Source organism: Salmo trutta, chromosome 38 (genome assembly GCF_901001165.1).
Source record: "Salmo trutta chromosome 38, fSalTru1.1, whole genome shotgun sequence".
In the NCBI taxonomy this organism is placed as follows: Eukaryota; Metazoa; Chordata; class Actinopteri; order Salmoniformes; family Salmonidae; genus Salmo; species Salmo trutta.
In genome coordinates, this window is record NC_042994.1 from 27471292 (window position 1) to 27496985 (window position 25694).

At 42.0% G+C, this 25694-nt stretch overlaps 2 protein-coding genes across 2 annotated transcripts in view; one reads left to right on the forward strand and one right to left on the reverse strand.

Moving 5' to 3' along the window:
* The window catches only part of LOC115178195 (zinc finger protein 658B-like), a 1063446-nt gene that overhangs the window by 629034 nt on the left and 408718 nt on the right, over positions 1 to 25694 (reverse strand). The window lies entirely within an intron of this gene.
* On the forward strand, positions 2482 to 25462 carry LOC115178233 (zinc finger protein 436-like). Its single transcript, XM_029739333.1, has 2 exons — positions 2482 to 2531; positions 24227 to 25462. Exon 2 carries the CDS (start codon positions 24328 to 24330, stop codon positions 25114 to 25116), a length of 789 nt encoding a protein of 262 aa, XP_029595193.1. The 5' UTR covers positions 2482 to 2531; positions 24227 to 24327; the 3' UTR covers positions 25117 to 25462.

Here is a 25694-nt window from a genome sequence, read left to right on the forward strand (position 1 = left end):
CCAACAGAACAACCCTAAGCACACAGCCAAGACAACGCAGGAGTGGCTTCGGGACAAGTCTCTGAATGTCATTGAGTGACCCAGACAGAGCCCGGACTTGAACCTGATTGAACATCTCTGGAGAGACCTGAAAATAGCTGTGCAGCGACGCTCCCCATCCAACCTAACAGAGCTTGAGAGGATCTGCAGAGAACAATGAGAGAAACTCCCCAAATATAGGTTATCCAAGCTTGTAGAGTCATACCCAAGAATACTCAAGGCTGTAATTGCTGCCCAAGGTGCTTCAACAAAGTACTGAGTCTGAATTTTTATGTAAATGTCATATGTATTTTTATTTTATAAATGTGATCATTTCAAACAACCTGTTTTTGCTTTGTCATTATCGGGTATTGTGTGTATATTGATGACGGAAAAAAAGAAACAGTTTAATCAATTTTACAACAAGGCTGTAACGTAACAAAATGTGGAAAAAGTCAAGCAGTCTGAATGCTTTCTGAATGCTCTGTATCTCGAGTTCAAGTTTGAGAACCAAATATCTAAATACATTCAGGAAGAAGAATTGGCAATGTCCCTAACATTCATAACATTGAGAAAGGACCAATGTCACTAACATTCATAACATTGAGAAAGGACCAATGTCACTAACATTCATAACATTGAGAAAGGACCAATGTCCCTAACATTCATCAGAAAATGACTATTATGATTATTTTGGACTAAAATGATTATTTTGGTCAAAAGGGTAAGTAGTATGCTCTTGTTTCAGATGCCTAGTAGCTAACTGTTAATAGCCTCATCTAAAATGAGCTCGCTAGCTGGCATCAGGGATTCCATTCCAAGCTCAGAGGAGTTATTCTACTGGATAGAGAAACGTTGTTAGGTTCCATACAAGCCTTTCATTCTAATAGTAATATATCATGTTGTTGACCTTCTCCAGATGTCCAGCCTTTAACAGGAAAACAACAGTTGGGAGAGGAAAAGGCTCCTATTAAATGGGGTTCCATTTCAAGTTGTTGGCACAAAGATGTATGAATGTCACCAAGAGGAAAGACAGACAATCAAAAGCCAAAGAGAAATATGAGGCTGAAATTAACAAGAAGACTGTAATTGCAAAGACAGATCACTGTAATTTATACCATACATATTTACAACATTCATTTCATTTGACTTGTGTTCAATTACTAACTAACAATGGAATGTTCCTCAACAAAATGGAAGAAGATGGGACTTTAAAACAGGTTTCCCAACTCTGTGGTCTCTAAAGATCCCATGGTACTGATGAAGCTGGAATTAAGAAATATATAAATATTACGACGAGAAATGTTGGAGTGGCATTGACTAAAATACAGTAGAATACAGTATTTGCATATGAAGTGAGTAAAACAGTATGTAAACACGATTAAAGTGACTAGTGTCCCATTTTTTAAGTGACCAGAGATTCCATGTCTATGTACATAGGGCAGCAGCCTCTAAGGTGCAGGGTTGAGTAACCGGATGGTAACCAGCTAACAGTCTGACGGCCTTGAGATAGAAGCTGTTTCTCAGTCTCTAGGTCAAAGCTTTGTAGATGTCTCGTCATTGTTGGTAATCAGACCTACTACTGTTGTGTCTTATAGTATTTAAATTCTCTCTTTACAAAATCTGCACTAATCCATCAACACACGTGTCTCTTTGTACGTTTACATATAATATTATACTTCGATGAAACAAATGTTTGCCCCCCCCAAAATAAAATAAAACTGCGTTACCCACTCCAGTCAGCAGATGACGATGTGCATATTCAGGCGATACTGCCAGTGTGACGTCTAATGTAGTGGACGGGACACTTCTTCAACTGTAACAACCGTTAGTCAGCCACCTCCGTAGCCAACATTGCCGAAAACATTAGTCATTGTGTTTTAAACATACTTCTGTCGTGTCTTCTTGTTGGCCAATTTAATGTAACGTTAATATTTACGTTGTTTGTCAGGTAGCTGGCTTGCCAAATTAGCTTTGCACTAGGCTAATCGCTAATGCTAAGTAGCTAGCTAGCTAGCTAACATCCCCGACCATGAGTTCACTAAGCTACTCCCTTCCTGCTAAAGAAGAGGTCTGCTGGACAGAGAAAAAAGAAGAGGCTGTTAATGTTAAACAAGAAGTAGAGGGTGAGGCTGTTATAGTCAAAGAAGAAGAGAAAGAAGTTACTGTGACAGAAGAGAAAGACGTTTTCGGAGTGAAAGAAGAGGAGGATGTTACTGTGAAAGAAGAGGAGGAAGGAGTTTTCAGAGTGGCGGGGGAGATTACTGGCGCATTGAAAGAGGAAGAAGAGGAGGGGCAGATTACTGTCACGTTGAAAGAGGAAGAAGAGGAGGGGCAGATTACTGTTACGTTGAAAGAGGAAGAAGAAGATGAGGGGGAGATTACTGTCACGTTGAAAGAGGAAGAGGAGGGGCAGATTACTGTCACGTTGAAAGAGGAAGAGGAGGGGCAGATTACTGTCACGTTGAAAGAGGAGGAGGAGGAAGATGATACGGGAGACCTGAGTAACACCAGTAAGTACGGTCTTAAAAACTGGGGCACAAGCTCTTCAGGCCTTGAAGATTGCTAGGTCACATGTTTGACGACGAGGTATTGAAATTTAAAAGTTACTAATATTTATATATAAACGTGTAAGTGCTTTTTGGGTGAACAATCCTATGGGAACCCCATAGGTAGGATTGTGAACAATCCTGAGTTGGGTTTAGGTTTCTTGGTCACATTGTGAATGAGCTATTGAAATTAAGGGATTTGTTAAAAAAATATATATATCTAAAGAGTGTTCAACATGCCTTTCCATGAAAGGAATAATGGACAGTTGGAATTAGTTTTCTAAATCATGTGGTGAAAGAGGTGATTCTCATAAAGTGTCTGTCGACATATTTTTCATTACCGGTAACACTTGTTCAAGTTGCTGTAAAAACTCCAATATTTGTTTTTATAGTTTTATTCACCCATGATGCATCATCTAGTGGAGTAGTCCTTAGATGAGCACAAGTTGTATTGTATAGGTGAAAGCAGTTTTTATTTCACCTTTATTTAACCAGGTAGGCAAGTTGAGAACAAGTTCTCATTTACAATTGTGACCTGGCCAAGATAAAGCAAGCAGTTTGACACATACAACAACACAGAGTTACACATGGAGTAAAACAAACATACAGTCAATAATACAGTAGAAAAATAAGTCTATATACAATGTGAGCAAATGAGGTGAGATCAGGGAGGTAAAGGCAAAAAAGGCCATGGTGGCAAAGTAAATGCAATATAGCAAGTAAAACACTGGAATGGTAGATTTGCAGTGGAAGAAAGTGCAAAGTAGAAATAGAAATAATGGGGTGCAAAGGAGCAAAATTAATAAATAAATGCTGTAGGGGAAGAGGTAGTTGTTTGGGCTAAATGATAGATGGGCTATGTGCAGTAATCTGTGAGCTGCTCTGACAGCTGGTGCTTAAAGCTAGTGAGGGAGATAAGTGTTTCCAGTTTTAGAGATTTTTGAGGTTCGTTCCAGTCATTGGCAGCAGAGAACTGGAAAGAGAGGCGGCCGAAGGAGGAATTGGCTTTGGGGGTGACCAGAGAGATATACCTGCTGGAGCGCGTGCTACAGGTGGGTGCTGCTATGGTGACCAGCGAGCTGAGATAAGGGGGAACTTTACCTACCAGGGTCTTGTAGATGACCTGGAGCTAGTGGGTTTGGCGACGAGTATGAAGCGAGGGCCAGCCAACAAGAGCGTACAGGTCGCAGTGGTGGGTAGTATATGGGGCTTTGGTGACAAAACGGATGGCACTGTGATAGACTACATCCAATTTATTGAGTAGGGTATTGGAGGCTATTTTGTAAATGACATCGCCGAAGTCGAGGATCGGTAGGATGGTCAGTGTTACGAGAGTATGTTTGGTAGCATGAGTGAAAGATACTTTGTTGCGAAATAGGAAGCCAATTCATCTTTGAATTGGAGATGTTTGATGTGAGTCTGGAAGGAGAGTTTACAGTCTAACCAGACACCTAGGTACTTGTAGTTGTCCACATATTCTAAGTCAGAACCGTCCAGAGTAGTGATGCTGGACGGGCGGGCAGGTGCAGGCAGCGATCGGTTGAAGAGCATGCATTTAGTTTTACTTGTATTAAAGAGCAGTTGGAGGCCACGGAAGGAGAGTTGTATGGCATTGAAGCTCGTCTGGAGGGTAGTTAACACAGTGTCCAAAGAAGGGACAGAAGTATACAGAATGGTGTCGTCTGCGTAGAGGTGGATCAGAGACTCACCAGCAGCAAGAGCGACATCATTGATGTATACAGAGAAAAGTGTCGGCCCAAGAATTGAACCCTGTGGCACCCCCATAGAGACTGCCAGAGGCCCGGACAACAGGCCTTTCGATTTGACACACTGAACTCTATCAGAGAAGTAGTTGGTGAACCAGGCGAGGCAATCATTTGAGAAACCAAGGCTGTTGAGGATGTGGTGATTGACAGAGTCGAAAGCCTTGGCCAGGTCAATGAATACGGCTGCACAGTATTGTTTCTTATCGATGGCGGTTAAGATATCGTTTAGGACCTTGAGCGTGGCTGAGGTGCACCCATGACCAGCTCTGAAACCAGATTGCATAGCGGAGAAGGTGCGGTGGGATTCGAAATTAGAGAGGCAGGGTAGGATAGATATAGGTCTGTAGCAGTTTGGGTCAAGAGTGTCCCCCCCCTTTGAAGAGGGGGATGACCGCAGCTGCTTTCCAATCTTTGGGAATCTCAGACAACACGAAAGAGAGGTTGAACAGGCTAGTAAAAGGTGTTGCAACAATTTCGGCAGATAATTTTAGAAAGAAAGGGTCCAGATTGTCTAGCCCGGCTGATTTGTAGGGGTCCAGATTTTGCCGCTCTTTCAGAACATCAGCTGACTGGATTTGGGAGAAGGAGAAATGGGTAAGGCTTGGGCGAGTTGCTGTGGGGGGTGCAGTGCTGTTGACCGGGGTAGGGGTAGCCAGGTGGAAAGCATGGCCAGCCGTAGAAAAATGCTTATTGAAATTCTCAATTATAGTGGATTTATCGGTAGTGACAGAGTTTCCTATCCTTAGTGCAGTGGGCAGCTGGGAGGAGGTGCTCTTATTCTCCTAGGACTTTACAGTGTCCCAGAACTTTTTTGAGTTTGTGTTGCAGGAAGCAAATTTCTGCTTGAAAAAGCTAGCCTTGGCTTTTCTAACTGCCTGTGTATATTGGTTTCTAACTTCCCTGAAAAGTTGCATATCACGGGGGCTGTTCGATGCTAATGCAGAACGCCACAGGATGTTTTTGTGTTGGTTAAGGGCAGTCAGGTCTGGAGAGAACCAAGGGCTATATCTGTTCCTGGTTCTAAATTTCTTGAATGGGGCATGCTTATTTAAGATGGTGAGGAAAGCATTTAAAAAAAATAACCAGGCATCCTCTACTGAAGGGGTGAGGTCAATATCCTTCCAGGATACCCGGGCCAGGTCGATTAGAAAGGCCTGCTCACTGAAGTGTTTCAGGGAGCGTTTGACAGTGATGAGGGGTGGTCGTTTGACCGCTGACCCATTACAGATGCAGGCAATGAGGCAGTGATTGCTGAGATCTTGGTTGAGAACAGCAGAGGTGTATTTAGAGGGCAAGTTGGTTAGGATGATATCTAAGAGGGTGCCCGTGTTTACGGCTTTGGGGTGGTACCTGGTAGGTTCATTGATAATTTGTGTGAGATTGAGGGCATCAAGTTTAGATTGTAGGATGGCTGGGGTGTTAACCAGTAATAATTACAACAAAAACAAAAAAAATTCAAATTATATCGTTTTATAGATACACCTCTCCTGAATCGAACCACGTTGTCCGATTTCAAAAAGGCTTTACAGCAAAAGCAAAACATTAGATTATGTTAGAGGAGTATATCGTAAAAGTAGCCACATAGCCATTTTCCGACCAACGACATGCATCACAAATAACCAAAAAACAGCTAAATGCAGCACTAACCTTTGACAATCTTCATCAGATGACACACCTAGGACATCATGTTAACAATACATGCATTCTTTTGTTCGATAAAGTTCATATTTATATATAAAAACAGCATTTTACATCGGTGCGTAACATTGACTATTTTCCCTCAAATGCATCCAATGAAACAGCGCTACAATTTACTAAATTACTGTTCGAAAACGTTTTTAAAATGTAATATTGTCATTCTAAGATTTATAGATGAATATCTCTTGAAAGCACCTATAATGCCAGATTTAAAAATAACTTTACTGGGTAATCACACTTTGCGATAAAAGGGGATGCGATACTCAGAACAATAGGCTAGCAATAGCAATAGGCTAGCCATCTTGGAACAATCGCATATCAAATCTAGTCTTGTATACTATTGTCAATAATCCCTTACCTTTGATTATCTTCATCCTTAGGCACTTCCAGGAATCCCAGGTCCACAACAAATGTATTTTCGTTCGAAAAAGTTCATCCTTTATGTTCCATTAGCTTGTTGTTGTTAGCGCGTTCTGAAGGCTGAACCAAAAGTTCCGACGTGCTACTCTTGTGCTACTCTTTCAACAAAATGCATTTTTTTCTTATTTAGGTTCGTTCAAACATGTCAAACGTTGTATAACATAAATCTGTAGGGCCTTTTTCAACGAGAGCTCCAATAAGATTCGAGGGGGACGATTGCATTGTGTTTCAAAATGTTTCAAAAGGGGAGGGTAGCTAGGGGCGCCGGCGTCATAATGGTGATGGCCCTCTCCGTGTGACCACGTTCCACTGCGTGTCATTCTGTCAGTTTTCACAGTAGAAGGCTCAAATCACTTTGTAAAGACTGGGGACATCTAGTGGAAGCAATAGGAAGTGCTCAATGAACCATAGCTTACGGTGTGATTAATAGGCAACGTGATGAAGTTGAGTTCGCAATTCAGAATTCCACTTCCTGTTTCGATCTGTCTCGGGGTTTTGACTGCCATATGAGTTCTGTTATACTCACAGACACCATTCAAACAGTTTTAGAAACTTTAGGGTGTTTTCTATCCACAAGTATTAATTATATGCATATCCTAGCTTCTGAGTTTGAGTAGTAGGCCGTTTAACTTCTTGGGGCTATGTGGGACGTTAGCGTGCCACCCGTGGCGCACCCTATCAACAGCAGGTGCATTTCAAGAGCGGCAAATTTGAAACAAAATAAATGTCAAAATTCAAATTTCTCAAACATACAACTAACTTACACCCTTTGAAAGATAAACATCTCCTTAATCTAACCACGTTGTCCGATTTCAAAAAGGTTTTACGGGGAAAGCATAAAGTTAGGTTATGTTAGGAGAGTACATTGACAATAGCTGTGTGTAATGTATTGTCGATTCAAAGACAGGCGTCACCAAAACCATAAAATCAGCTAAAATTATGCACTAACCTTTTACAATCTCCATCAGATGACACTCCTAGGACATTATGTTAGACAATGCATGCATTTTTAGTTCTATCAAGTTCATATTTATATCTAAAAACAGCGTTTTACTATGGCGTTGATGTTCAGGAAATCGTTTCCCTCCAATACCGGCAGTCAAGTCATGACAACAAAATAATGAATTAATATTAGAAAACATTGGTAAAATATTATATTGTCATTCAAAGAATTATAGATTTACATCTCTTGAACGCAATCGACTTGCCAGATTTAAAATTAACCTTACTGGGAAATCACACTTTGCAATAATCTGAGCACTGCGCCCAGAAAAATACGCATTGCGATACAGACTAACCGCCATGTTGGAGAGATCTAAAATCGAAAATACTATGTAAATAATCCATTACTTTTGATTCTCTTCATCAGATGTCACTTCCAAAGAATCCCAGGTCCATAACGAATGTAGTTTTGTTCAAAAGAGCTCATCATTTATGTCCAAAAAGCTCCGTGTTGTTAGCACATGATCTAAGCCAGCCGGACTTCACTTCACTTCACGAACGGGAAAAATATATTTACGTTCGTTCAAACATGTCAAACGTTGTATCGCATAAATCATTAGGGCCTTTTTTTAACCAGAACATGAATAAAATTCAAGGCGGACCATTGGGTTCTCTTTTAAAACGTTTCGGAATGAGAGTACCCAACATGAACTCGCACGCCAGGTGTCTAATGGGCCATCACCGTTCCAAGGCTCTTCTTCGGTCAGATCTCACTGTAGAAGACTCAAAACACTTTGTAAAGGCTGGGGACATCTTGTGGAAGCAATAGGAAGTGCCAAAACATTCCTCAGCCCCTTTGTTTTTCAATGGTATAGGCTTAAAGTCAATTCAACACATCAGGTATCCACTTCCTGTCAGAATCTGTCTCAAGATTTTGCCTGCCAAATGAGTTCTGTTATACTCACAGACACCATTCAAACAGTTTTAGAAACTTTAGGGTGTTTTCTATCCATATATAATAAGTATATGCATATTGTAGTTACTGGGTAGGATTAGTAACCAGATTAAATCGGGTACATTTTTTTATCCAGCCGTGAAAATACTGCCCCCTATACCCTAACAGGTTAAAATGGGCACAATTTTTTTTCAGAAATCGCTGTAGCGATTAAAAGTAGAAGTTCAAATTGTTTGGGTACAGACCTGGATAGTAGCCTGCAGAGTTCTGTCCTATCTCTGCAGTAGATTGCAACACCGCCCCCTTTGGCCGTTCTATCTTGTCTGAAAATGTTGTAGTTAGGGATGGAGATTTCAGAGTTTTTGGTGGTCTTCCTAAGCCAGGATTCAGACACGGCTAGGACATCCGGGTTGGCAGAGTGTCCTAAAGCAGTGAATAAAACAAACTTAGGGAGGAGGCTTCTAATGTTAACATGCATGAAACCAAGGCTATTACGGTTACAGAAGTCATCAAAAGAGAGCGCCTGGGGAATAGGAGTGGAGCTAGGCACTGCAGGGCCTGGATTCACCTCTACATCGCCAGAGGAACAGAGGAGGAGTAGGATAAGGGTACGGCTAAAAGCTATGAGAATTGGTCGTCTAGGACGTCCGGAACAGAGAGTAAAAGGAGCAGGTTTCTGGGGGCGATAAAATAGCTTCAAGGTATAATGTACAGACAAAGGTATGGTAGGATGTGAATACAGTGGAGGTAAACCTAGGCATTGAGTGATGATGAGAGAGATATTGTCTCTAGAAACATCATTGAAACCAGGTGATGTCATCGCATATGTGGGTGGTGGAACTGAGAGGTTGGATAAGGTATAATGAGCAGGGCTAAAGGCTCTACAGTGAAATACGCCAATAAACACTAACCAGAACAGCAATGGATAAGGCATATTGACATTAAGGAGAGGCATGCTTAGCCAAGTGATCAAAAGGGTCCAGTGAGTAGTGAGGTCGGGTTGAGTTAAGTAGGGGTTGTCAATAAATATGGGTGTAAAAACTCAATTTAATTAACATAAAGCCACAATCTGGAGTTTGTGTTTCAGCAAAGAGCAACACTGCCACTTAAAGAAGGATATCCCCCCATTTTGACATGTGCACCTGTTATAACAACTACCTATAGTGTTGTTAGATATCCCACCTGTTATAACACCTACCTATAGTGTTGTTAGATATCCTACCTGTTATAACACCTACCTATAGTGTTGTTAGATATCCCACCTGTTTTAACACCAACCTATAGTGTTGTTAGATATCCTACCTGTTATAACACCTACCTATAGTGTTGTTAGATATCCCACCTGTTATAACACCTACCTATAGTGTTGTTAGATATCCGACCTGTTATAACACCTACCTATAGTGTTGTTAGATATCCCACCTGTTATAACACCTACCTATAGTGTTGTTAGATATCCCACCTGTTATAACACCTACCTATAGTGTTGTTAGATATCCTACCTGTTATAACACCTACCTATAGTGTTGTTAGATATCCCACCTGTTATAACACCTACCTATAGTGTTGTTAGATATCCCACCTGTTATAACACCTACCTATAGTGTTGTTAGAAATCCCACCTGTTATAACACCTACATATAGTGTTGTTAGATATCCCACCTGTTTTAACACCAACCTATAGTGTTGTTAGATATCCTACCTGTTATAACACCTACCTATAGTGTTGTTAGATATCCCACCTGTTATAACACCTACCTATAGTGTTGTTAGATATCCCACCTGTTATAACACCTACCTATAGTGTTGTTAGATATCCCACCTGTTATAACACCTACCTATAATGTTGTTAGATATCCTACCTGTTATAACACCTACCTATAGTGTTGTTAGATATCCCACCTGTTATAACACCTACCTATAGTGTTGTTAGATATCCCACCTGTTTTAACACCTACCTATAGTGTTGTTAGATATCCCACCTGTTATAACACCTACCTATAGTGTTGTTAGATATCCCACCTGTTTTAACACCTACCTATAGTGTTGTTAGATATCCCACCTGTTATAACACCTACCTATAGTGTTGTTAGATATCCCACCTGTTATAACACCTACCTATAGTGTTGTTAGATATCCAACCTGTTATAACACCTACCTATAGTGTTGTTAGATATCCCAGTTGTTGGTCCATATCCCACATATTTAGATACTTAAAAGGCATATCATGTTATGCCATTTTCCCTTTGAATCCTTTTCAACATAGAAATACATCTACAATACCTTAGAATCACACTTATCCATGTCTTGCTAGACTGATATTACCTGTAAAGACCTGAAAGAGATCAGTACAGTTTGATGATGTATTGGGTTACTGAATCTCTGATAGAGATCAGTACAGTTTGATGATGTATTGGGTTACTGAATCTCTGATAGAGATCAGTACAGTTTGATGATGTATTGGGTTACTGAATCTCTGATAGAGATCAGTACAGTTTGATGATGTATTGGGTTGCTGAATCTCTGATAGAGATTAGTACAGTTTGATGATGTATTGGGTTACTGAATCTCTAGTAGAACTCAGTACAGTTTGATGATGTATTGGGTTACTGAATCTCTAGTAGAACTCAGTACAGTTTGATGATGTATTGGGTTACTGAATCTCTGATAGAGATCTGTACAGTTTGATGATGTATTGGGTTACTGAATCTCTAGTAGAGATCAGTACAGTTTGATGATGTATTGGGTTACTGAATCTCTGATAGAGATCAGTACAGTTTGATGATGTATTGGGTTACTGAATCTCTGATAGAGATCAGTACAGTTTGATGATGTATTGGGTTACTGAATCTCTGATAGAGATCAGTACAGTCTGATGATGCATTGGGTTACTGAATCTCGGATAGAGATCAGTACAGTTTGATGATGTATTGGGTTACTGAATCTCTAGTAGAACTCAGTACAGTTTGATGATGTATTGGGTTACTGAATCTCTAGTAGAGATCAGTACAGTTTGATGATGTATTGGGTTACTGAATCTCTAGTAGAGATCAGTACAGTTTGATGATGTATTGGGTTACTGAATCTCTAGTAGAGATCAGTACAGTTTGATGATGTATTGGGTTACTGAATCTCTAGTAGAGATCAGTACAGTTTGATGATGTATTGGGTTACTGAATCTCTGATAGAGATCAGTACAGTTTGATGATGTATTGGGTTACTGAATCTCTGATAGATCAGTACAGTTTGATGATGTATTGGGTTACTGAATCTCTGATAGAGATCAGTACAGTTTGATGATGTATTGGGTTACTAATCTATAATGAGCCTTTAGCTGATCAGTGGGCAATAGACCCCCCTACCTAGATGGGCCGGCCCCCTTACCAAGATGGGTCAGCCCAGCCAGCCCGAGTTCAGGCAAACTCACATTCAAAGTCAAATGCAGCGTCAGCAAAGAGACCTGCTTTGACTCTGTCATCAGTTAGCCAGCCAAGATCATGGACCGTATGAAATGGAAAGGGTGACTCTGTCATCAGTTAGCCAGCCAAGATCATGGACCGTACGAAATGGAAAGGGTGACTCTGTCATCAGTTAGCCAGCCAAGATCATGGACCGTACGAAATGGAAAGGGTGACTCAACGTAGAAAGAACACTTTCTACATCATCACCTCACTCAAAACATTTTTGGGTTGGCTAAAACAATGATTTGATCAAACAGTAAAGTGCATTATCCTCATGATTCCTGTAGTGAAAGTGTGTGTGCCCTGCCCCTGTTTCACCGGGGCCTGCTGCTGTAATGAGCGAGCCACTCCTCTTGCCCTGTGCGCTCCAGAGAAAGATGCATTCTGCTGATCGTATTACAGTTCAAAACGCAAATGCAGGAAAACCACGGCTTCGTCCTCTCATTATTTATATGGCTTTGAGATACGGAGCGGGGTGCACGCTTAATGTGCACAGGCCATTGTGAGGTCATAGACCTATAGGTCTCATGGGTAGTAGCACACAACTGCTAACATTTTTAGGACATTCCATTTACTGTTGAACCTGGCTACTAGCATATCATAATTAATGTAACTAATATCCTAATTAATGTCATTAATATCATACTTCATTTGGATTTCAACACCTGAGTAAGTGGAAACTCGAATCACATTAGCTAGATAGCTAACTCTAAATATAATTCCCACTAATTATGATATTAGTGCTCAAAAATATCTATACACGCAACAGTTAACGATTTTACTGAGTTACAGTTCATATAAGGAAATCAAATCAAATTTTATTAGTCACATGCGCCAAATACAACAGGTTTCACCTTACTTATGAGCCCCCTAACCCATGGGTCGGCAACCCAAAATGTTGAGAGCCATATTGGACCAAAAAAACAAATCTGTCTGGAGCCGCAAAAAAATAAAAGTCTTATATAAGCCTTATAATGAAGGCAACACATGCTGTAAGTGTCTATATTAGCCTACTATTAAAATGATAAGTAGGCTACAAATACATAGAGTATTCATGATTAAACGTTTATTTTACCTGCAGCGCATCCTGGAGAGAATGACGCACCACGTGACTACTCTGCTGTACGATGGTGCTTTAAGTTTAACTTCCATTATAATATTAATGTATTATGTTTCGTTGCATTGATGAAATTATAGAAATACAATACAGAAATCAGATTTTTTATGTCATTTTTATTTTAGGATTCGAAAAAACAACAAAATGTGCAACGTGCATAATAGGCCTCCTGTAATTTCAGACCTCCCCATGGAAATAAAATGCGGTCCTTTTCAATCCTCAATACAATCCTCTTCTCTTTTCCCCCTTATCTGGGCAACAGAGAGAGTGCAATAAAACAGCAGCCTTTTGAAATGGTAAAGTATATAAAATTAAAATAATACAGTTTAAGTTCGATTTCTGTGCATTATCCTCTTCTCTTTAGTTTTCTGCAAATGTGCAGCAGCCCCTCTTCTCTTTTGACACGCACAACACAATGCAGCCATCCTCGGACCTGAGCAACAAAACACAATAATATCCCTATGTGTCATTCCAAATATATACTGACAAAAATCAGAAATCACTTTATAAAAATAGCCACTTTGTTACTAAATATGTGCCTATGACAGGATTGTGTTCTTACCCGTTTGTGACTTCTGTTTTCGGACATCACTGGACAGCTTCTCAACATCGGGCATGTAAGATGTAACTTTAATCTTCACGCAGGACTGCAAGCTCTCATCTGTGAGGCGGGTGCGGTATTTGGATTTTATGTAGTTCATGTTTGAGAATATCTGCTCGCACAGGTATGTTGATCCAAAGATGGATAATACCCCAAATGCATATTTCTTCATGTTCCTATAACTGCCAGGAAGAGCGTTCCATGTTTCAAACACAAGTTTATCGGGTGTTGGGAGGCTTTCAATTTCGCTCCATTTGTGGCTTTGGGCAAGCTGGGCTTTCTGGCGACTGACGTCTTCAAGCTCGGCTGTCAGACTTTTGAATTTGGACATCCATAAATCTTTGTCAGCTATATCAGCCATTTCCATTTCAAGGTCAGCTTGATTTACTCCTGGGAATGTGTTCGACAAGGACGGGTCAATCTCCAGGGGTGTGACAGGGAAAGAGTGTCATTTTTTTCCTTTCGGAACTCGCTAAATCTGCTCCCAAATGCAGTTTGCATATCAACGATCGCACCTTGTAAATATTCACCGTTGCGTGTGTGATCGTGATGGGCTTCTTTGAACTCTCTCAGGGAGGGGAAGTGAGAGAGCGTGCCTCGCTGGCGAATACAGTCAGCTTGCGCTCGAATGACAAAACAGCTTCCAGCATTTGCAGTGCAGTGTTTCCCCGCCCCTGGAGACTTTTATTCAGCATGTTTAGGTGACTTGTCATATCCACCATAAAGTTTTTCCAGCCACTCGGTATCTTCCAGTTGCGGGTAGTTCAGGTTTTTGCTTTTCAGGAATGTTTTCACATGTTCTAAACAAGCAACAAAGCGATGCAAAACCTCACCCCTGGACAGCCATCGGACTTTGTTGTGTAGCAGGAGATCGGAATATTCGCTGTCAACTTCATCTAGCAATGCACGGAACTGACGGTGGTTTAATGCTTTTGCAATTATCTTGTTCACCATCTCGATGACAAGGTTCATCACCTCCATACACTCCGGTGGGCATGTTTGTGCACACAGTGCTTCTTGGTGCAAGATGCAGTGAAATGCAAGCAGATTTCGATCCAACGCTTTCTGTAGTAAAGTCACAAACCCCTTTTGTGATCCTCTCATACTGGGTGCCCCATCTGTAGCCACTGAAATCAGGTGGTTGGGGTTTATTCCATTGTCATTTAAACACTTCAGCACAGCCTCACATATGTCCTCCCCGCGTGTTTGGCCTTTCAGTGGTATTAATTCGATCATTTCTTCTTGCGGCCCATCAGAGTTCACATACCTGCATAACAGCGCTGCCTGTTCAATATCGATCACATCACACGACTCATCACAGGCAATTGAGTATGCTGGAGCTGAATTAATGTCCTTGATTTGCTGATTGGTGATGTTGCCTGCCATTTTAATGGCCCTTTCCTTCACTGTCTTTGCGGAGAGAGGCATGTCTTTAATTTTCTGTATTATCTCGGTTTTGTTTTTGAAATCTGAAAATAGGTACTCTGATATTTTAATGAATGAATCCTTCATGTAGTCACCATCTGTGAACGGTTTAACACGCTTTATTATCTCCCGGGTTGCAACAAAACTAGCAGCAGTAGTGGAGTTTGGAGATGCAATCCACTTCTTACATCTATCTTTGCGCTCCTCTAATTTCTCCAGAAGTAATGCAATCGCACTTTTTCTCTCACTCCCAACTGGGTACTCGGCTGCAAATGTAGCATGCCTCCCCTAGAAATGTCTTTCCACGTTACTCTTTTTGTTATTTGACAACTTCTCATTACAAAGCAAACATGCAGGCAATCCTTCCGCATTGGCAATGAAAGCAAATGATTCGGTCCAGAACTGTGGAATCCTCTGTTCTCCTCAGCTATCTTTCTCTTTTTCCCTTTGGGATCCATGTCCCATGACACACCCGCCGGTTTGTTTGCAACAGCCACCTGTCTGGCACTACGCCGAGCTGAAAGAAACGTGTGTCGCAGGCTATGACGTAAATCTTCGTTGACAGAAATGTTGAAATTAAATATTTATTATACACATTTTTACAGCGTTGGATAATAAATTATATTAAAAAATATATATATATTCACACCATCTTTTTCCATTTTCATATTTTTGAAAAAGCTCCAGGGAGCCACTAGGGCGGCGCTAAAGAGCCGCATGCGGCTCTAGAGCCGCGGGTTGCCGACCCCCGCCCTAACCAATAGTGCATTTAAAAAAAAATATGGATAAGAATAAGAGATAAAAGTAACAAGTAATTAAAGAGCAGCAGTAAATAATAACTATATACAAGAGGGTGCCGGTACCAAGTCAAGGCACCGTTTTTTTGAAGTAGTATGTACATGTAGATAGAGTTATTAAAGTGACTATGCAAAGATGACAACAGAAAGTGGCAGTGGTGGGGTGGGGTGGGGGGGGGGGGGGCAATGTGAATAGTCTGGGTAGCCATTTGACTAGATGTTCACAAGTCTTATGGCTTGGGGGTAGAAGCTATTTAGAAGCCTCTTGGACCTAGACTTGGCTCTGCGGTACCGCTTTCCGTGCGGTAGCAGAGAGAACAGTCTATGACTAGGGTGGCTGGAGTCTTTGACAATTTTTAGGGCCTTCCTCTGACACCGCCTGGTAAAGAGGTCCTGGATGACAGGAAGCTTGGCCCCAGTGATGTACTGGGCCGTTCGTACTACCCTCTGTAGTACCTTGCGGTCGGAGGCCGAGCAGTTGCCATACCAGGCAGTGATGCAACCAGTCAGGATGCTCTCGATGGTGCAGCTGTGGGACCTTTTGAGGATTTGAGGACCCATGCCAAATCTTTTCAGTCTCCTGAGGGGGAATATGTTTTGTTGTGCCCGCTTCACGACTGTCTTGGTGTTCTTGGTCCATGTTAGTTTGTTGGTTATGTGGACGCCAAGGAACTTGAAGCTCTCAACCTGCTCAGCTGCAGCCCCATCGATGAGAATGGGGGCGTGCTCGGTCCTCTTTGTCCTGTAGTCCACAATCATCTCCTTTGTCTTGATCACATTGAGGGAGAGGTTGTTGTCCTGGCACCACACGGCCAGGTCTCTGACCTCCTCCCTATAGGCTGTCTCGTTGTTGTCGGTGATCAGGCCTACCACTGTCATCGAAAAATAAATGATGGTGTTGGAGTCGTGCCTGGCCATGCAGTCATGAGTGAACAGGGAGTACAGGAGGGGCTGAGCACACACCCCTGAGGGGCCCCTGTGTTGAGGATCAGTGTGGCAGATGAGTTGTTACCTACCCTCACCACCTGGGGGCGGCCCGTCAGGAAGTCCAGGATCCAGTTGCAGAGGGAGGTGTTTAGTCCCAGGGTCCTTAGCTTAGTGATGAGCTTTGAGGGCACTATGGTGTTGAACGCTGAGCAGTAGTCAATGAATAGCATTCTAACATAGGTGTTCCTTTTGTCCAGGTGGGAAAGGGCAGAGTGGAGTGCAATAGAGATTGCACCATCTGTGGATGTTGGGCTGGTATGTAAATTGGAGTGGGTCTAGGGTTTCTGGGATGATGGTGTTGATGTGAGCCATGACCAGCCTTTCAAAGCACTTGGATTTTACTGAGTTATATAAGGAAATCAGTTAATTGAAATAAATTCATTAGGCCCTAATCTATGGATTTCACATTACTGGGCAGGAGCGCAGCCATAGGTGGGCCTGGAGTGCATAGGCCCACCCACTTGGGAGCCAGGCCCAGCCAATCAGAATGAGTTTTCCCCACAAAAGGGCTTTATTACAGACGGAAATACTCATCAGTTTCGTCAGCTGTCCGGGTGGCTGGTCTCAGACAATCCCGCAGGTGAAGAAGCCGGATGTGGAGGTCCTCGGCTGGCATGGTTACATGTGGTCTGTGGTTGTGAGGCCAGTTGGATATACTGCCAAGTTCTCTGGAAATGAACATTAAATTCTCTGGCAACAGCTCTTGTGGTTATTCCTGCAGTCAGCATGCCAATTACACGCTCCCTCAAAACTTGATACATCTGTGGCATTGTGTTGTGTGACAGAACATGCACCTTTTACAGTGGCCTTTTATTGTCCCCAGCACAAGGTGCACCTGTGTAATGATCATGCTGTTTAATCAGCTTCTTGATATACCTGTCAGATGGATGGATTATCTTGGCAAAGGAGAAACGTTAACGAACTGGGATGAACTCTCAACATTCAGCTCAATAGCAAATGGCTTTTTGTGCGTATAGAAAAATTCTGGGATCTTTTATTTCAGCTCATGAAACATGGGGCCAACACTTTACATGTTGTGTTCATATTTTTGTTCTGTATATTATTGTAGAGCTCTGCTCAGCCTATAAACATGACATCTATTATAGAGCTCTGCTCAGCCTGTAACCATGACATTATCTATTATTATAGAGCTCTGCTCAGCCTATAAACATGACATTATCTATTATTATAGAGCTTTGCTCAGCCTGTAAACATGACATTATCTATTATTATAGAGCTCTGCTCAGCCTGTAACCATGCTACAGATCCTCTCTGTTTGGCAAAAGTTAGGAGATATGGAATTAAAATGACGGAATAAAAGTTCAAGGAGAAGGATAGGCTACAACGACCAAGAGCCAACAGGTAGACTTAATAGTCTGAATGGAGTTGTTGTTGTTTGTAACTGTAGGATCAGAAAGCGTATGCACTCCCAGCCTGAATTAGAGTAGCTAGCTAACCTTAGCTATGTAGCTTAACTAGTTTCTTCCGGTTTTTAGTCCAAGACAGGTACTACTTAATCTTATTTGATAAATAACCTAGTAATGGCAGCTATTAGTTTACTATAGCCCGAGCTTTCACAGCATGGCACCTCTCCCGCTCTTCTCGTGCTTTGTCAGCTTCAGATAATAAAGTAGGTTGAAAAAGAAAACTTTTCTGCTGCTTTTTGTTAGTTCGGATCCGGGTGGTAGAGCCCCAGGGCTTTTTGTTAGTTTGGATCCGGGTGGTAGAGCCCCAGGGCTTTTTGTTAGTTCGGATCCGGGTGGTAGAGCCCCAGAGCTTTTTGTTAGTTCGGATCCGGGTGGTAGAGCCCCAGAGCTTTTTGTTAGTTCGGATCCGGGTGGTAGAGCCCCAGAGCTTTTTGTTAGTTTGGATCCGGGTGGTAGAGCCCCAGGGCTTTTTGTTAGTTCGGATCCGGGTGGTAGAGCCCCAGGGCTTTTTGTTAGTTCGGATCCGGGTGGTAGAGCCCCAGGGCTTTTTGTTAGTTCGGATCCGGGTGGTAGAGCCCCAGGGCTTTTTGTTAGTTCGGATCCGGGTGGTAGAGCCCCAGGGCTCTTTGTTAGTTCGGATCCGGGTGGTAGAGCCCCAGGGCTTTTTGTTAGTTCGGATCCGGGTGGTAGAGCCCCAGGGCTTTTTGTTAGTTCGGATCCGGGTGGTAGAGCCCCAGGGCTTTTTGTTAGTTCGGATCCGGGTGGTAGAGCCCCAGGGCTTTTTGTTAGTTCGAATCCGGGTGGTAGAGCCCCAGGTCCCTTTCTGTTAGTTTGGATCTGGGTAGTAGAGCCCCAGGTCCCTTTCTGTTAGTTCGGATCCGGGTGGTAGAGCCCCAGGTCCCTTTCTGTTAGTTCGGATCCGGGTGGTAGAGCCCCAGGGCTTTTTGTTAGTTCGGATCCGGGTGGTAGAGCCCCAGGGCTTTCTGTTAGTTCGGATCAGGGTGGTAGAGCCCCAGGGCTTTCTGTTAGTTCGGATCCGGGTGGTAGAGCCCCAGGGCTTTCTGTTAGTTCGGATCCGGGTGGTAGAGCCCCAGGTCCCTTTCTGTTAGTTCAGATCCGGGTGGTAGAGCCCCAGGTCCCTTTCTGTTAGTTCGGATCCGGTTGGTAGAGCCCCAGGTCCCTTTCTGTTAGTTCGGATTCGGGTGGTAGAGCCCCAGGTCCCTTTCCGTTAGTTTGGATCCGGTTGGTAGAGCCCCAGGTCCCTTTCTGTTAGTTCGGATTCGGGTGGTAGAGCCCCAGGTCCCTTTCTGTTAGTTTGGATTCGGGTGGTAGAGCCCCAGGTCCCTTTCTGTTAGTTTGGATTCGGGTGGTAGAGCCCCAGGTCCCTTTCTGTTAGTTTGGATCCGGGTGGTAGAGCCCCAGGTCCCTTTCGGAACAGGTACAACTTTTTGGACCCGTGAAGACCTCTACCTCCAACCAGGATATCTGAAAAACTTGGGAATTCTGTGAAAGCTACCGGGTTTTTGCAACCCTAATAGAAATAAAGTTTTAGCGGCAGGGTAGCCTAGTGGTTAGAGCATTGGGCTAGTAACCGAAAGGTTGCAAGTTCGAATCCCCCAGCTGACAAGGTACAAATATGTCTTTGGCAGGAAAGAGACCAGATTCTCACTCCAGTAGGAAGAGATTCTCCAATAGCGGGAAGAGTCCTTCAGGGAAACCAGAACCAGAGACTCCCAAACCAGCAGGACGACACCACTGTTTCCATTGTGGAAAGAGTTTTACTATGTTACGGAACCTAAAAGAGCATGAGAGGACACACACGGGAGAAAAGCCTTTCCAATGTTCCCACTGTGGAAAGAGTTTTACCGTGTTAGTTAACATGAAAAGGCATGAGAGAATACACACAGGAGAAAAGCCATTCCAATGTTCCCAATGTGGAAAGAGTTTTACCTTGTTAGTTAATATGAAAAGGCATGAGAGAATACACACAGGAGAAAAGCCTTACCGATGTTCTCAGTGTGGCAAGAGTTTCACCCAGTTAGGGAGTCTGAAAATACATAACAGAATACACTCTGGAAAGAAGTCTTACCACTGTTCCCAATGTGGAAAGAGTTTTAACCAGTTAAAGCGCCTGAAATCACATGAAAGAACACATTCAGGAGAGAAGCCTTTCCACTGTTCTCATTGTGGAAAGACATTTTCCCAGTCAGAGGACTTGAAATCACATGAGAGAATAGAGAGGCTGTGTTCCGACTTATGTTTTTGACTGGGAATTTTTGTTTTTGTTTATGCAACTTGAAGTCATATTGTTTATATGAAACCTTACTCACAAATAAATCATTGTTTATATGAAACCTTACTCAAAAATATAAATCAAATTGTTTATATGAAACCTTACTAACATACAGTTGAAGTCGGAAGTTTACATTTAAACTCAGTTTTTCACAATTCCTGACATTTAATCCATTCACTGTCTTAGGTCAGTTAGGATCACCACTTTATTTTAAGAATGTGAAATGTCAGAATAATAGTAGAGAGAAGGATTTATTTCAACTTTTATTTCTTTCATCACATTCCCAGTGGGTCAGAAGTTTACATACACTCAATTAGTATTTGGTAGCATTGCCTTTAAATTGTTTAACTTGGGTCAAACGTTTCAGGTAGCCTTCCACAAGCTTCCCACAATAAGTTGGGTGAATTTTGGCCCATTCCTCCTGACAGAGCTGGTGTAACTGAGTCAGGTTTGTAGGCCTCCTTTCTCGCACATGCTTTTTCAGTTCTGTCCACACATTTTCTATAGGATTGAGGTCAGGGCTTTGTGATGGCCACTCCAATACCTTGACTTTGTTGTCCTTAAGCCATTTTGACACAACTTTGGAAGTTTGCTTGGGGTCATTGTCCATTTGGAAGACCATGCCAATCTCTCCTGGCTTAAAGTTGAGGCGAGATTGACTGCATCACTATTGGTCTTTTGTTTGAGGTGTTGAATTTACCGACTGTCTGTTTCAACCAGTTAGCACACAGTTTGAACACTCATGGGTACAACACAAGACATGCAACCAGCGGTCTCTTCACACCCCAGGTCCAGAACAGAGGCTAGGAAAAGCACAGTATTAGATAGAACTCTCTGTCACCCAGGTAACTCAAGATAGACAGTATTAAATAGAACTCTCTGTCACCCAGGTAACTCAAGATAGACAGTATTAAATAGAACTCTCTGTCACCCAGGTAACTCAAGATAGACAGTATTAAATAGAACTCTCTGTCACCCAGGTAACTCAAGATAACAATAAAGCCAGATTAAAAGCAGACAAAAGAACACCTTACGGCAGGACGGGGAGTGTGAAGAGATCAACATTTTTTCTTCTTCTAGATGTTGTATTGTATTATGTAGTGATTACGTGGTTGTTGTGATACCACTGTGATAAGTGGTTGTCTGGCCTGGGTAACTTGAGATGACAGTGATGAGCCCTGAGCTGTGGGTCTCTGGAGGGGAGCGTCTCTGCTAAATGACTACATTATAATGTTAATGTAGTACTGTCTTTTATTTGTTGTGTTTTGATTCCTTTTTTGGACCCCAGGAAGAGTAGCCGCTGCCTCGGCACCAGCTTATTAAGGGGATCCTAATAAATAAATCAATCAATAAAACGGAGTCCAGAAAGATTCTGACTGTACCGTCATTGATTGCATGTCAGCATCACTGCAGTCTAAGTTACTGGGCAAACAATATGACCCAGTGTACAGAACAGGATTACACTACATGTACATCAGTTCACATTAGTTACTGGGTAAACAATATGACCCAGTGTATAGAACAGGATTACACTACATGTACATCAATTCACAATAGTGATTATGTAAATGCCGGATCTCTATGGCAAGACGCATCATTCACCCAAGTTTGGTCAAAATCGTGCCAGTTCTGTCTGAGATCTCGTATGTGACTAAAGGTACGAACTTACCGACATAATAAAGTACTAACAGACCGAGACCCGTCCACAGTAACAGAATGCCAAGAGCGTGCAAATCTGTCATCAAGGCAAAACATGGCTGTTTGAAGAATCTCAAATATAAAATAGATTTTGATTTGTTTAACACTTTTTTTGGTTACTACATGATTCCATATGTGTCATTTCATAGTTTTGATGTCTTCACTATTATTCTACAATGTAGAAAATAGTAAAAATAAAGAAAAGCCCTTGAATGAGTAGGTGTGCCCAAACTTTTGACTGGCCGACCAGAATGTGGTAAAAGTTAAGCTGTTTGAAAGGACCATATAAACGTTGCCCAATTCTTTTTTTCCGGGCAACATTCCACAAATCCCATGTGAATCAGGTTTATGGTTGGCGGGGAAGGAGCTATTGAAATTTAAAGTAGAAAAAGTTAATAATAAATTAATGTAAAAGAAATTCCGCCTTTTTTCAGAAAAAAACAAAGGGTGTTCAATGTGTGTCTCCTGTGAACAAACCAAATTTGTGTCTGTTCCGTATTGACCTGGTTGGAACCTGATCCGATCCGTGTGGGAAGCAGCAAAAAAGTCTATTTTTAAGCTACTTTATTAACCGGCACTGATAAATTGTTAAAAAGTGATGGATGTTACATTGCCTGTCCCAGTAAACCCCCCTATCTTTACAAGACTGTAAAAACACAAACAAAACTCAAGACACTTCAATTCGGCTGTAAATGGAAGAACAGGCTCTGTATTGCTTCATTGTCATCTTCATAACAGCTTTAAATAGAAGAAACTGCTCTGTATTGCTTCATTGTCATCTTATCTTCATAACAGATGCTACAGTCCTCCTTTAAGACTCCATAATGTTTCATCATTAGATGCTACAGTCCTCCTTCGAGACTCCATAATGTTTCATCATTAGATGCTACAGTCCTCCTTCGAGACTCCATAATGTTTCATCATTAGATGCTACAGTCCTCCGAGACTCCATCATGTTTCATCATTAGATGCTACAGTCCTCCTTTAAAACTCCATAATGTTTCATCATTAGATGCTACAGTCCTCCTTTAAAACTCCATAATGTTTCATCATTAGATGCTACAGTCCTCCTTCGAGACTCAATAATGTTTCATCATTAGATGCCACAGGCCTCCTTTGAGACTCCATAATGTATGTGTATGTGCTCCAAGGCCAACATTGGTGTCATATGATGCTTTACCACTCTGTAATGAAATATACAAATATCAAATAGATGTCAACAATCCTCCAAAGGACCCTTCTATGGAATACATGTAGTGAGGAATCCCCCTGTATGGGCATTCAAGTGAATATGGATTACATGTAGTGACGAATCCCCCTGTATGGGCATTCTAGTGAAGATGGATTACATGTAGTGAGGAATCCCCCTGTATGGGCATTCTAGTGAAGATGGATTACATGCAGTGAGGAATCCCCCTGTATGGGCATTCTACTGCAGATGGATTACATGTAGTGAGGAATCCCCCTGTATGGGCATTCTAGTGAAGATGGATTACATGTAGTGAGGAATCCCCCTGTATGGGCATTCTACTGAAGTTCTACATTGAAAATGTTGTTTTTTAATGTAGGAATACTGTGAGATTCTGGCTTTCTGTCACTCCTGGATACCATTTTTATGGTGTTTGTGTGCAGTAGGAAGGAATTTAAGAGGTTGTTTTGTTAGCCAATGATAACTAGTGTTAGTGAAATGACTGGATGTCTTTCTTTTCCCCCCCTTCTTTTATTTAACCTTTCTTTTGTTTAACCCTTATTTTACCAGGTAAGTTGACTGAGAACACATTCTCATTTAAACCAACGAAATGGGGAATAGTTTCAGGGGAGAGGATGGGGGATTAATGAGCCAATTGTAGACTGGGGAGGATTAGGTGACCATGATGGTATGAGGGCCAGATTGGGAATACAGGTACGTTAGCATATGTTACTGTACCTGTAGACTTCCAGTCATTGCGCTAACGCTAGTTACCAGAATCTGGATCTGATTTGGATTAAATATCATAGGAAGACAGTTTTGTCATGTGGAGGTTTCATTCATGTCTCTATGATTAAATAAACACTTTGTTTGTCTTTGGCAGGAGAAAGACCAGACTCAGAGGAACCAGAGGACGAAACGTCCAAACCAGCAAGACCATACCACTGCTCCCAGTGTGCAAAGAGTTTTACCCAGTTAGGGAACATGAAAAGACACGAGAAGACACACACAGGCGATAAACCGTTCCAATGCTCCCAGTGTGGAAAGAGTTTTACCCGGATAGGGTCCCTGAAAATGCATGAGAGAATGCACACAGGAGACAAGCCTTACCCCTGCTCCTTGTGTGTAAAGAGATTTTCCTCATCAGGATGCCTGAAAATACATGAGAAAACGCACACAGGCGATAAACCTTTCCAATGCTCCCAGTGTGGAAAGAACTTTTCCTTGTTAGCGAGCCTGAAAAGACATGAGAGGGCACACACAGGAAATAAGCCTCATCACTGCTCCCAGTGTGGAAAGAGTTTTACCCGGATAGGGTCCCTGAAAATGCATGAGAGAATACATACAGGAGAAAAGCCTTACCCCTGCTCCCAGTGTGGAAAGAGTTTTAACCAGTTAAGGGACCTGAAAGATCATGACAGAATACATACAGGAGAAAGGCCATACCACTGCTCCCAGTGTGGAAAGAGTTTTAACCAGTCAAGAGACCTGAAAGAACATGAAAGAATACATACAGGAGAAAAGCCGTACCACTGCGCCCAGTGTGCAAAGCGTTTTACCCAGTTAGGTCACCTGAAACGTCATCAAAGAACACACACCGGAGAGAAGCCTTACCACTGCTCCCAGTGTGGAAAGAGTTTTGCCCAGTTAAGTCACCTGAAAGAACATAAGAGATTGCACACAGGGGAGAAGCCTTACCACTGCTCCCAGTGTGGAAAACCGTTTTCCTCGTTAATGAACCTGAAAAGACATGAGGACACACACAGGAGATAAGCCTTACCACTGCTCCCAGTGTGGAAATAGTTTTTCCTTGTTTGCGAACCTGAAAAGGCATGAGGACACACACAGGAGAGAAGCCTTTCCAATGCTCCCAGGACTTGTAAATTGATATTTCACGTCACATTGACTTACAGTTCATCAGAGAACATACACAGTGCTCCCATTGTCTTATATTTTTTACGAATAATGTGTTTTTTTGATTATGCCATATTAAATCGAATTGTACAAAAAATATATTTGTATGTTTTTATTAGAAAACATTAATTGAATATGGAGTATTTCAGTTTAAATATATAGTATGTCAGTGTCGACGCTCTGTGATTAAAATATCATTTTAAAACTGTGTGTGTGTGTGTTTATCTGTGTGTGTCATTCCTCCAGCACTACAGATCATCTATTTGGATGTGATGCATTTGCTCCATTGTTTCCCTCCAAGGAGCCACCATTGGAAGACATGAGGAATTACTTCTTAACCTTGTGGAGGGACTCCATACCTTGGCGGAACCATGCCTTCAAGGCATTTCTGGAACAATTCCGCAGAATATCTGCTAGGCAACAAGCCACAATGGTAA